The following is a 14,056-nucleotide window of genomic DNA, read 5'->3' on the forward strand; positions in this document are numbered from 1 at the left end:
TAAAGAGCGAAAGTCTACTTGGTTGTAAAATTATAAAGCAATACTTGAATATTGTAAATTACAGGTTTTATTTTAAGTTTAAAATACAACGTGACTTAACTACTTATATCCTTGCGACTTATTTATAGACATAATATAGGTGTTAAAATACTTCCCGAAATATTACTTTTAAGTACCTATCTACCTACGCATATTGATTTGGATACCGATACAGGCGAATCTTAAAAACAATATCACAGATATGGAAGTTGGAGACATGTACATTACTTTTTTTTTTGTTGGTATATTATTTTTTACAGAAAGGGCTAATTATTAAAGCAAAATACAAAAATCATTATTGCTAGTTACTCGACTATTTATAATTTCTTAACCGGGTAACCGGGATTATGAAACAATTTTACTAATAGGATTCTCACTGGCATAGTCGTAGACCATTCGGGTATTAATAAGTATTGGACCCACAGATCACAGGATAGTCCATTGTTAACTAACAATCTAATAACTACTACTTATTTCCTCAATCAGATAAATTAATAAAAGTTTTATAAAAGCCAACGCCCAATATAAAATAATGGCATTACGTGGTGTTTGTACTTTTATCATTGCCTAAATAAGTAAGTATATCAGGTTATACACATTGAGGTAAAGGAACATAATTAATTTTAACAGTATACTCTTAGGTACTAGGTACTCATGCTAAATTATTATCTAGTACCGACCTAGTTGAAAAAATAATATTCGTGCAGGTACATCAAAATGAGCTACCCTGCAATTTATTAAGAAGTATAAGTTTCACAGCCCAACTAAGATACTCCTGAATCAGTCAACTCTTCAAACAGCCATGGTAGGGTCGAATATGGCGGAGCTGAACGTGACGAGTCCGGTGAGCTCGTTCTTGATGAAGAATAAGAAGGGGCTGTCTGCGAAGAAGAGGTTCGCCGTGCGCGCCACGATGCCGGCCGTCACCGCCACCGCCTCTGTGCCGTACTCTGTAACGGAATATTATAGGTACTCTTTGAGCACATATTAAGAATAAAAGACGGTTTAAAGTTCAGTTCAATATGCGCTATAAATGCGCACTTTTCTGCTGAAACCCTTGTTGATGAATTTCTACAGCCGTCTTTCATCTTCATGTATACGCCACGGTATCATCTCGAACAACCTGATACATATTTTTGACACTTAAAGACTTACCGTCAATAGCCATTTCAACTTCATGCATGACAGTGTCGACATACACCCCCGGGTTGGGGAGCTTGTTCAGTTGCTCCTTCAACATCCGATCATCTTCGTACTCATCGGGGTCATTGATCCTTGTCAACAGCTCGTCACTCTTGTTCGCCTGTAGCCGAGATTTACCCTGAATCAGCAAAGCAAAGTTGGCTTTGCCCACTTCGAAAATTGATTTAACTCCAAGATTTTTTAACGACGATTTAAGATCGGCGTGACCTTTTAATTGCATCTTGGGTAAGCGTATGACAGTGGTCTCATTCCTCATTTGGGAGATTAGATGTTCGATTGTGGTCCAATTGAGGCCTGTTAGAAGTGTGGGTAAGTCCATTTTCTTCTTTTTGGCAAAAGATCTTGGCGCCAGGATGTACATTGTGGTGGTTGTGTCGTTGTAAGGTAACGCTACCATGTGACAACCTGAAACATATTTTACGCTAAATAAATAATTGCCACCTTCCTTTACGAAGGAAAAACTTATTAATTAATCATCTGATGTTTACCATGTTCCTCCGACAGTATGTAGTTGAAACGTCCCTGATTCAACATGAGGTCAGTCAGCACTGTTTCACCAGTCGCCTTTTGAAACGAAAGCCTGTAACCAAATTATGATTTCATCATAGCATTAAATTGGAACGATTGATGCGACCGCTTTTTTGTTACTCAACTTGGATATGAACATTTGTCACGGTCAAAAACTGCAAATAAAATCAGTACCGTGTCAGATTTATGATTTTGATGAGCTGATGGCTTAATCCGAACACATATTTTTAATGCAATACGTGTACACCTTCCTCTTCTACTCAATAAGTCTCTCATTCACCCAAAGGTTGCCTGGAAGAGATCGCTTTTAGCGATAAGGCCGCCTATTGTGCTTACTCCTTTTGTAATTTAATGTATGTTGTGTGTTTTGTTCAATAAAGTTATATTGTATTGTATTTTTGTATTATCTTCAATGTACAATTTGTATCATAATGAATTATGTAAAGAGGTATTTTGCCTAATACTTAGTAGTGACTTACTTCTTGGTATATTCTGGCATGAAGGGCTGCGCCCACTGTCCGCTAAAGGCGAGCGCGCTGAGCAGCACCACGCGGGTCTCCCGGGACAGCGGGTTGCGGACGAACTCCTCGATCCGGCCCAGGGTCTGGGCCTTCACCCATCTGGAATTAGTTTTTTTTAATTCATATAACCATGTCGGCTTGTAAATAACCCTATTTATACCTATGCCAAGAACGGCTGCAGAAGCTACTGCTAATTTTAGGTGTCCTGGAAACTTGAAGGAAATGGAAGAGGTAAGGATGATAACATAATAATTTACTGTTGTATGTGTCTTACAAAGTAATTTCGTATAGCTACCTACAAAAACCGCAATGCTGGGAACATGACCACAACAGGAAAATAGTTAAGCCTGCGGTTATGTCTATTTCTAAAATGTATTAGGTACTGTTTTTATCCATATTACACGCTTGCTCAGTTCGTGAGCAAACCGTCATTTATCACATTATTCTACCAGACAAATACATATACATACAACATTTATGCTTAAAAGAAAGCCCTGATATATGCCCATCTATTAGTAAATAAGAAATAAAAAGAATAAATGATACCGGAAAACGGAAAAGAGCAAAGGTCAAGTTGGAATTATTTATTTTAATCCTTGGGCCATTTTATCACATCATGTCGGTTCTGAGGAAGATTAAGTAACTTACTTTATTCGTATTACACGAGTACCTTGCCATGGTTCAATAACTTGTTTCACTTGTTTGTTCTTCTTACCGGATGTAGGTACTAAATACAGTATGCAGCAGCCAGTCCATATGCAAACGATTTATTTTATTAATAAGCCCTTCTTCCATGCCTCTAGCATTTAAATTATGGTCATAAATAAAACATTTACTCCGTGTTAATTATATCTTTCTTATGGTGGATTAGTATAAATAAATATACTACGGACGGACGTTTTAAAATATCTGGACAATGGCTACGTGTGGGGTAAAAGGCATGCTGTCACTGTCGAAAACATAAAAGGTAGCCATTATTCAGACATTGTGAAACAGGCATTATTTTAAAGGTAAAACTTACTCATTAATAGCTTTTTTCGCAAGTGACTGGTTTGTGAAGTCGGTGGTCAGAGCGTCTCCGTGATACACACGCTGGAGATATTCGCGGTAAATTTCACGCACCTAAAACAATCAAACAAACACAAATTGTATTGTTTTTATTGGTAAAATTTGTTCGCGCATAAAAGTATCTGTACTTTGGGAGATTTCTTTAAATTGGCAACACTGATAATGTTCGAAACTCTCTTCCAAGGAGTCATGAACTCATGACCTTCTTATGACATGTCATGAAATTATACAGGGTGATCATCTAACGCTGATTCCACCTACCGAGTAGAAAGGCGAGACTGTCATTGGCCGAGGATAGTGTCCCGCCACTCTACTCGGTATGTGTAATCAGTTTATCAGCTTCGGCTTAGGTAGGTACCATAGCCAAAATCCATAGCCGAAATAATATTTCGGCTACGCACATATAGGTACCGACCGAATGATATTATTGATACAACGAGAGTGAGGTATAGTTACCTACCATTCCCCGAATAGGATCTACCATTTAAGTAAGCAAACATTTAAACATGACTTTATAGTCTTACCTGCAATATATCCGGTAAGTATAATAAGTAAAATTAGGCAAGTAAGTATATAAGTTTAATATTAAGTATTATTAACCTGCGCACTGGCATCCACGAAGATGGCGTCTGCATAGAGCGTGGAGGTGGAGTTGCCGGCCTCCAGCCCCTGCAGCAGCTCCCCGAACTGCTCGTGGTTCTGGCGGTTGGCTGATATTTCTGTTAAACGATTCTATTTAAATATATTTTTTTATAATTATAATTAGGTATTAAAGATTCATTAAATCAAAGAGATGAGCTAAAGTAAGCTAAGGAAAATTGTTTAGGTTTTATGTATATACTTAACTTGCCAATAGTGAAGTATCTTAATAGTGGCCTTTATAGAAGAAACGATGAAGATCCATTGGCTGTAGTCGAGTGTCGATTTGTCGACATTCGTGGTCAAACCATTTAAATATGTAATGTACGTACGATAATTTGTGTAAACTGTAAAACTTTAGCTTTGTTCAAGAGGTCACCAGCATGTTGTTGTTGGTGGCCCAGAATACTAATTTATGGAAACTTATTTGTATTAGCTACTTGGCCTAGTAATCTTGATACTTGCCTTGGGAAAATCCGAGGGTTTGTGCTACTTCGTCATAGGAATCTCCAACAGTGCCTAACAGTGTCATGCCGAGGAGACCTGCAAAGATTACTCACTCATTAACATAACAAATAAGTAGAAAAGACCAACACCAAACACAAAAGGCATGATTCAAAGCAATTTTGTCGTATGTCAGTTTTATTTGTATTACTTTGTATATTGTGTACCTACCTACTAATGTATGTAGGTTGGTTTGGTACCTACATACATATAACAAAGGGGTATAACTAACCAAATACAAAACGTAAGTTTAAGCATCCAGTACCTATGTATGAATAATTTTATATACCTAAGTACTTACATTAAGTATACCTAGATAGGATTTGACTATAATGTGTTAATAGTAAGGTGTTAATAGTAAAGTAGTGGGTGATCCTAATAAGCCATTAATCAGTTTCTTGACAAAGAGAGGAATATATGTAAGTAGGTACTTAAAAGGTATAGTTGGCAATTTGGCATAGGCAACTAAATAGGTACTTACTTATGGGACTACTTACTAACTTAGCTATCTAAACTAAAAGAAGGAGAAGACTTACCGGCGACACTAGTAGGACCCAACACCACGTTCTGTCCCTCACTGCGCGTGGTGAGGTCCAGCAGCAACCGGTAGCCGAAGTCGTTGATGCAGTGCGACAGCGGCGGCGGCGTCTCCTCCACTTGAGGCACAGGGTCGGAGCCGGTGAGGCAGATGGCACCACACACAAGGATGATTTGTATGCTCCAATCCATGGTGTTTGTGAACCTATAATAAAAAATACCTAGGTATACTTATTTAGTTTTAATTTTAAGCTGATGCTTTTTCTTTGCCAACGTTCGTTACGTTGCAATAAATGCACATAAAATTCGATAATGGAATTCATTTGTCCTATCTCCAGAATTACATCAAGTGTCTAGGTAAGTAGGTACTTACTTAAGTAGGTATACTTATACCTACTTACTTAAGTTTTTCATTGATGTTGACCCGCATGACTTTAATTTCTTATCAAAGGCAAGGTTACGTTGCTTATATTTTAAAACTACCTAACGATAATACTTTATCCTTATTTACTTAAAATAAGTAAGTAATAAGAATTCAATAGAAATTTATGCATTCCGTAAGTTTGTGAAAAAATATACTTACTTAAAAGTTACTTAAAAATTACCGCGTTTAGCCGTAAGGCCACCTTTTTAATTGTATTACGCTTACCTTCCAACACGAAAAAATCAAACTTTCAGTTTCGTCTTAGTTACAGATTTCAACTTAGGATACACTCTATCCCCTACTTAAGGATCGCACTTTTAATAATAATACTGATTAAATGAACAAACAGTTAAAAGTCACAGAGGTACGTGAGTATAAAAAGCACGTAAAATTTACTATTCAACTTATGAGAGTTAAAGTAAACATGGGGAAGTACGACCGCCCGGAGCCAGTGACCGCGGCGACTGTGGCGCGGAGGTGGGCGCGTCAATGTGAACCACACAACATAGCGGGAAGCCCAGACAAACAATGGACTAACATATGGGCTGTTTTTTGCCCGCTTCGGCTAAATCGGTTATTTGAAAAACAATAGAACTTGGTTGCAATTTTACTGCACCGTTCGATAGGGTCAATAAAGAGAAGGATTTTTTTCCGAAATACATAACTAAGTACCTATCTAGCTACCATCTAATGGAAAGTTATAAAGTATCTATCATGTTAAGTAGGTAAGTATATTTCAGGGTATCAAAATATATTATTTATTGCTGCAATAGTGGGATCAATAGGAATAGTAAGAGTTCAATCACGAGGAGTCACTCCTAGGTAATTACCTAAGTATTTTTCATTTCGGCCGAAAAAAGTGACACAATGCACATCACTAACTACACTAGCAAGGTCTGCGTATCCATCAATGGCCAATGGCCATGTCTGGCACCGCATGCCGACGACTCAGCGTAGTAACTAGTAGGTACCTACCTAGATCTGTAAGCTACACCTTTTATATAGAATACGTACCTAGTTACAATATGGGGTAACCTACACACTATTCTCATTCCTACAGCACTCCACTGCTGGACGTAGGCCTCTCCCAAAACACGTCGCTGGATGCGATCTATAGCTTTCCGCACCCAAGTCGCAACACCATCTAGCTGGAGGGGAGCGGGCGTCCTAGGTCTTCACTCCAGAACACGTTTACCCCATATGGCATCGGTTCTTTGACAGATGTGACTAGCCCACCGTGACTTTAGTTCTCTGTCGGATCACTTCGGTGCAGATCTTTCAGACTCCTTGCATAGTGTTACAGTGCCACAAACTTATCTGTTCCGGTGACAGCTCACGTAAATGTGTAATATTTCTTCATTCCATAAGATTTTAAGTTTTCCAGTAGTGATAATTCGCTCTTGTGGTTTCAATAAACCCATCTAATCTATATCAATACATAATTCATTAGTAAATAATGAGATATGGATCAATTTAATTCGCTCTCACCGGAACAGATAAGTTTGTCGCACTATATACGAGGGCGGGTCAATAAGTCCGTGACTTTTATAATTTCCCGCCACTCAACTGAAAGAAGAACACTGCTCCTGTCAACAGGCAACTGTCAGTTGACATCTGTCAAAATTTGGACCAGTTACGTCACTTGGTTTGTGTTTTACACCCGTTCTTAGCAACTACCGCGTGATTTAAAAACATAATGGAAAAAAACTGAATTTTGTGTGCTCACTAAGCATGATTTTTTGCGGAAAAAAACCATCACTGAAACCAAGGCTAAGCTTGATAAAGATTATGGGGAATCTGCACCATCAATATCTATGGTAAAAAGTGGTTTACTGAATTCCGTTGTGGCCGTACAAGTACGGAAGATGCCGGACGTCCATGGCACCCAGTTGAGGTCTCTACACCTGAAATGATTGAAAAAATTCACGACATGGTGTTGGCCGATCGGAGATTGAAAGTGAGAGGGATAGTGGAAGCCACAAGGATATCACGTGGCTCAGTGGTTTTTGAAATTTTGAGGACCTCGAGAAATCTTATTTTTTGGAAGGGATAAAAAAATTGCTGAAACTTTGGACAAAGTGTATAGAGCTCAAAGGAGACTACGTTGAATAATAAAAAATAAAATTATCCAAAAACCAGTATTTTCTTCAAAAAGTCGCGGACTTATTGACCCGCCCTCGTACGTACGAGTCTTTCCATAGCATTTTACTTCAATAGACGAAGCTGCTTTATATCATGCTACAACCAGCTACCTACCTACCTACCCACCATCGATCGGTTCAGCTGCTGCCTGCTGCTATTGCTGTCCCGTACTGAATCTTTGAGAAGACTTACGACCATACTTTCCATATTCATTCAACCTCGTTATTTTGTTTACCAAAGTCTTTCAGAATAGACGTTACATTTATTTATTGACGGTCGAATGGCGTAGTGGTTATAATGTGGCAAGTTACTTGGCGACCCTCCTTGCGGGGTGAAAGAAGTGGCGGGGGCGAGGTAGCACGACATGCTACACACGTAGAAAAGTGTGCCCGGATTAATCTCGCGATAGCTTGTAACTATTTCTGACGTAAGTAAAATTTTATTCTATGAGTGTTCCCGTAAATGTCATATTTAGCTTAAAATTTATAGTTTGACAGCATTAAAATTTGGATGTTTACCTTCAGAATATCTACCAATTTGAATTTATTTATGTAAAAGTGTTTTATTTTATAAATCAATTTGCATGTCACTTTCATGTTCACTCTCTGTTTTAACTTGTTCATCGTCGTCGTCATCCTCATCTTCATCATCGTTTTCATTAACTTCAATTATAAATCTAAGACAAAAACCAAAAAACATTATACCTACTTTGAAGTATAATAAAGATAAAGATAAAGATAAGATAAAATACTCTTTATTGCACACAAAAAGAAACAGTATTACAAACATGAACAGAAAATAAAAAGCACAAACGGCGGCCTTATTACTAAAAGTAATCTCTTCCAGACAACCAAATTGAAAGGACATAGAAATAATGAAAAAGGGTAGCGTGTGAAAATAAGAGATATTTATAAACTACATTAATATAAAGTATAAACGATATGTAAACACCTACATATAATAATATATAAAACCTACATAGTTAATAATAAATATATACCTATATATTCTATAATAATACATAAATATTATTAAAAATAAATAAATAATTGCTGGTGCATTCTAATCAGGATAAGATAAATTTAAGTAGTGCTGTCGGAGCTTGTTTTTGAAGGATGGTAGAGAGGGTGCGAGTCTGATTTCAATGGGCAGATCGTTCCATAATTTAACAGCCTGAAATGTGAATGAGCCCTCATAAAACACAGTTGTGCAAGATGGAACATGAAGGCGAAGGTTATGAGATGAACGTAGTGAGCGGCTATGTGTAGAGCATCTCAACTCAAAACGCTCCTTAAGGTATGTTGGGGAACAAGGATTGAACAGTACCGAATAAAGTAGTGAAAGTATGTGAGTATTCCGTCGAAGGCGAATTGGGAGCCACTTGAGTTTTTGTCGGAATACAGATACATGATCATATTTTCTTAAGCCAAATATGAATCGTATGCAGTAATTTTGAAGACGCTCAAGCTTATTAAGTTGCTCCTCAGTGAGATCAAGATAGCTGGCATCGGCGTAGTCAAGAACGGGAAGAAGGAGTGATTGAGCTAAAGCAATTTTGGTGGAGGTAGGAAGGAAATTGCGTAGTCTTCGAAGTGATCCCCCTGATGCAAACATCCTCCGGCTAACCGCCTCCAGCTGAGGACTCCATGTCATAAACTTGTCAAAAATTACGCCAAGATTCCTGACTGTATCACTATAAGGTACATGAACCCCGTCAAAATAAATTGGCGGCACCATCCGAAGAAAATTGTTATTCATTAACCTAGAACTTCCGATGAGGATAACTTGGGTTTTCTTCGGATTGACCATAAGGCCATGGTGTTTACTCCAGTCTACGATTTTAGTCAGGTCAGTGTTCATAAAATTAACTGCTTGAGCTATATCAGAAGGAGAAGCATGTGTATAAATCTGTAGATCGTCTGCATAAAGATGGTAGGAAGAAATAATTTTGTTAGAAATGGAGTTAATAAAAATAGCAAAGAGCAGAGGTGATAGCACACCGCCTTGTGGGACACCGGCTGCAATATCACACCATTGGGAGTATGAGTCCTCAATGCGTATACGCTGCCGTCGCCCCTGCAGATAACTGCGAAACCAGTCAATTACCATTGGAGATATGTTAAGTGATCGAAGTATTCCCAGCAAGATTTCGAAGTTAACAGTATTGAAAGCATTACTAAAGTCTAACAAGGAGAGGATTGTGATTTGACCATTGTCCATGCCCTGGCGAATGTCATCAGAGATCTTTACGAGCGCTGTGACAGTGCTATGGCCAGGGCGAAAACCGGATTGGTAAGGATTCATAAGGTTATTGCGGGTAAGGAAATTGGATAGTTGGAAATGTACAAGGCGTTCTAGGACTTTTGAAAGGAAAGGAAGAATAGATATAGGGCGATAATCGGAAAATGAGGTTGGGTTGGATTTCTTAGGTAAAGGGACAACTTGAGCTTCTTTCCAGGCAGAGGGAAATATGCCAGAGGAGATGGAGGAATTGAGGATATGTGTGATAATGGGAAGGATAATATCTAGGATAGGGATTATCATGTTACGACTTAAACTGTCGCTTCCAATTGCATTGTATAATGTATAATGTATAATGTACTAGAGTACGCCAGTCATATTAGTTCAGTGTACACATATAATATTTTATGTTTAATTTACATTAAATTATAAATAAACAATAACATACCTGTCCAATACATTGTCAAATACTCTATCAGATTTATAATATTCGTCTTAATTTTTTATGACATGGTCGTCACAATTTCTCCACTTTTCAGGCGAATAATTAGAGAAAAGCAACTCTTACCCCCTTATTCATAGAAAAGTTACAATACGTTTTAACTAATAAACTGTTTTGTCCCTCTCTGTCAAAGAACAAATTGTTCTTTGTTGGAGAGGGACAAAACAGTTTATTAGTTAAAACGTTTTGTAACTTCTCTATGAATAAGGGGGTAAGTCTTTTATCTCTTTATCTAAGTTAGAGTCAATCGACGTTCTTGCGAGCCACACAAGTTCAATAGGATTTAATTCCGGGTGGTATGGGGGTAGGCGAAGCACGATATGACCATTTTCTTACAAAATTTCATCAATTTTGTAATTTTTCTCTGTGTTTTGCTCATTAATTACTTTCATTAAATCACATAAATTTTGGTTGCTTTCCTAGTTACAAGAACTGACAACTGACGCACTGTCATATGGACTCTTCGTCTTTGTTGTTTACTTTTTCGTATCTGACTGCGCAGTACCAACCTTTAGCCGCGTAGCATGACTGATCCGGTACGCTGTTCTACAAGAAGCCCCTATATTGAGACATTATACGATTTGTTGGTCTCATGGTCTCAGGATCAATGATCTCATGTGGGTCGCACTCAAATTATGACAGACTATATAAGACATTGGCCGCCTCGGCTGCGCGGCCGAGACTGCCGTAACAATGACATGCAGTGCACGCGTTCCCCTCCACCGCTACCCCTCCCGCTACCCGCTGTCGTCTTGGGTACCTCGTCCCCTCCGCGTCTTTCACCCCGCAAGGAGGGTCGCCAAGCAACTTGCCAATCTATAGTGGCCCTGACGATTTCGGGTATGAACGTCAGATTCTATGTACGTCAGATTCCATCGACGTCATTTTCCAACTATACCTGGATCTTTAATTCGACGGAATTCTGACATTTCAAAAGTGATGCTACTTAAAAAGCTCTTAACCGAAAAAAGGAAAAATTTGGACCCATTTCTGGGCAATAAAAAAATAAAATGACAGATAATGTATCGAAGTCATATTATAGTGCCACAATCTTATCTGTTCCGGTGGTCAAAATGTGCAACTAACCAGACGTCATTTTCAAACGTCATTTCATACTCTGTGCGTTATTTGAGATGTCAATTTCTGCGAAGAGGCTGACGCTACGTTATTTAATTTGTTTGTGATTTTCTGCGTGAAAATAATGCCAAAAGCGCTAAAATGTTATGCAAGAAAAGTAATACTAGATATATTGGCTTTTATGCAGGAAGAATAACGTATTCAGGCGCCTTTAATTCCGTTTGGAAAAATTGGAAGAACGAGTTGCAACGGCTACAGGTTAGTGTTGCCAAATATGACGAATAATTTTACCCATATAATTTTATTTTTAATAATGTAATTTTATTAATATTTTCCCGAGAGACCCGTACCCCAGCAGTGGGGACGGGATGGGTCATGATGAAAAGTATATAATCTTTATTTTTCTTTGATTACAGGTGTGTGGACATGACATGACACTTTAAATCTTAGGCAGTATACCAAGAAGAATTTCGCGCACCTGCAGCGATTTTAGACGAAATAATGATGATTAACGACATGTTCTCCCAATCTATCAAGGGTTGGCTGGAAGAAATTGCTTTTCGGCAATTAACTTTTGCACATTGTCTGAATTTCTTTTAATTTTATGCTCTTATTTCTTGTTACTTTAGAAAATGTAAAATAAAGTGTTCATAAATAAATAAATACCTAATAATAAATATTTTTTTAAGACTGTCTTATCTCGGTATTTCCACGACCCACAGATGATATTACATATACCATTGTAATCTAGATTTAATCTCCTACCTATATCATCAGAGCTTATTTTATTTCTGTTCGTCGTATACAAATTTTCCATACAACAAATGTCGTTTGATATATAATATCCTCTTTCATTTACTATCGACCCAATATTTTGATTTATCTATACTTATAAATGTACCTACCTAATTATAAAATAGGCAATAGCAGAAATGCATTGTCGTTTAAACCACAAATAGGCAAAATTTAATCGATGGCATCACTGGATTCGATCACAGCGAAGCCGTCACCGGAACAGATAAGATTGTGGCACTATAATTACTTTATTTTTATTCTTTAGATGGCATCACTTCCTACTAAATTCAGGGATAGTAAACCTTTTTAATCGATTTCAAAAAAAGATTATTTATTCGGTACATACCTATACCTACTCGTATGTACTTATGTAAGATTATTGGAACTGCACAACAAACAAATATACTTGCAAAATTTTATAGATGTATGTATGTTTATAATGTTTGTTCACGCATATCTCCGAAACGATTGAACCGATTGCCACTATTATTTTTTTTAATGGCTTACATTGAGCAGTCTAAGTATCATGATAATCGGTTAGTATTAATAATGATTAGATATTCTATTCTATTCTCTTTGTGGATGTAAGTACCTGCTCCTGGCTCTCTCGAGTGGAACCTTTGTGCATATCCCCAAAGTCTAAACTGCCTTCCTAAGCTTGGACCATTTCCCACCACGCTGGTCCACTGCGGGTTGGTGGGTTCACATATCTAGATGTTCTAAATCTAGATATGCAGGTTTCCTCACGATGTTTTCCTTCACCGTAAGAGCGATGGTATACATTGTATTTAAGTTAAAAGAACTCATTGGTACATGTCAGCGCCGGGATTCGAACCCGCATCTCTTGCGTGAGAAGCGGGCGCTTACCCGACTGAGCTACCACCGCTCTTATTATTATTTAATAATCGATTAGATATTTTAACAATAAATTATATTTTTTCTTTATTTATTAATTTATACTTTAATTAAGTATATTATTTTTGTGATGTAAAGGGACGTAATTATTACTCACCGTAGGTAAATCCCCTTTTAATTTGGAGCGCCACACTTAATAAAATGGATACATTTACTAACAAATAAAATGTATAGAGTAGTTTAGACTTAGATGTTCAGGGGGGTCACTCTCTAAATCGACGAACGAACGAACAAGAATTGTCACGCAATCGGCACGCTTAATACAACGAGATAGAGCCGAGCTCTTGTTCGTTCGTTCGTTTGATTTTGGTAGTGGCCCTCCAGACTCGTATTGAAAAAAGGGCTCAGCCAAAAAAGGTTTGTGATCTCTGACATGTCAAAAGTAGATAACTGTCAGAATTCCGCCGAATTAAAGATCAAAGTATAGGTCATTTTCCAACAAGGTCAGATTTTCAGTTGGTACAGGCAGTTCCATAATTAATGTTAAAGACATAAAAATAACCCACTATTTATATAAAAAAACGAGAAAATATTTTAAAATGATAATAATTAGGTAAGTATAATAATTAATAAGCTATCTACTCATAACAAAAAAAAAACACTTTTTAACAATATATCTAGTTATAACAAAAAAAACATTATTCTTCTCCAAACATAAGGCGATCACTGAGGATCGATAGAGAGATCGTAACTAATCACTGAGGTTAAGCAGCAACTGGCACAGTCAGCCATTGGATGGGTGACCGATTTCAAGTGGTTGTTTTCTGGACGCTTCCGTGCTTCGGACGGCACGTTAAGCCGTGGGTCCCGGTTGCTGCTTCGGCAGCAGTCGTTAGGCCTAGTCAGAGGCCTTTTGGCAGCTTGAAAACATCTGACAGTCGGGTTGCCCACTTACCCGACAACTCTCTCAGCACAAGCTTG

At 37.8% G+C, this 14,056-nt stretch overlaps 1 protein-coding gene and 1 long non-coding RNA gene across 3 annotated transcripts; one reads left to right on the forward strand and one right to left on the reverse strand.

Annotated features, from left to right (window-relative positions):
* Positions 1-47: 47 nt before the first annotated feature.
* On the reverse strand, positions 48-5,976 carry LOC105393397 (plasminogen activator inhibitor 1-like). 2 transcript variants are annotated; one of them, XM_048624393.1, is made up of 9 exons: positions 5,832-5,976; positions 5,039-5,244; positions 4,464-4,541; positions 3,960-4,078; positions 3,313-3,413; positions 2,250-2,390; positions 1,731-1,822; positions 1,195-1,647; positions 48-989 (listed from the first exon to the last, which is right to left on the reverse strand). In XM_048624393.1, exons 2-9 carry the CDS (start codon positions 5,229-5,231, stop codon positions 832-834), a joined length of 1,335 nt encoding a protein of 444 aa, XP_048480350.1. In that variant the 5' UTR covers positions 5,232-5,244; positions 5,832-5,976; the 3' UTR covers positions 48-831. The 2 variants fall into 2 exon arrangements, with proteins under 2 accessions (XP_048480350.1, XP_048480349.1); XM_048624392.1 differs by having other exon boundaries at positions 5,689-5,961.
* A 5,202-nt stretch (positions 5,977-11,178) lies between these two features.
* LOC125489296 lies at positions 11,179-13,669 on the forward strand. Its single transcript, XR_007266866.1, has 2 exons — positions 11,179-11,228; positions 13,563-13,669. It is a non-coding gene; the product is annotated as an uncharacterized LOC125489296 (long non-coding RNA).
* The last annotated feature ends 387 nt before the right edge of the window (positions 13,670-14,056 follow it).

Source organism: Plutella xylostella, chromosome 12 (assembly GCF_932276165.1).
Source record: "Plutella xylostella chromosome 12, ilPluXylo3.1, whole genome shotgun sequence".
NCBI classification, from domain to species: Eukaryota; Metazoa; Arthropoda; class Insecta; order Lepidoptera; family Plutellidae; genus Plutella; species Plutella xylostella.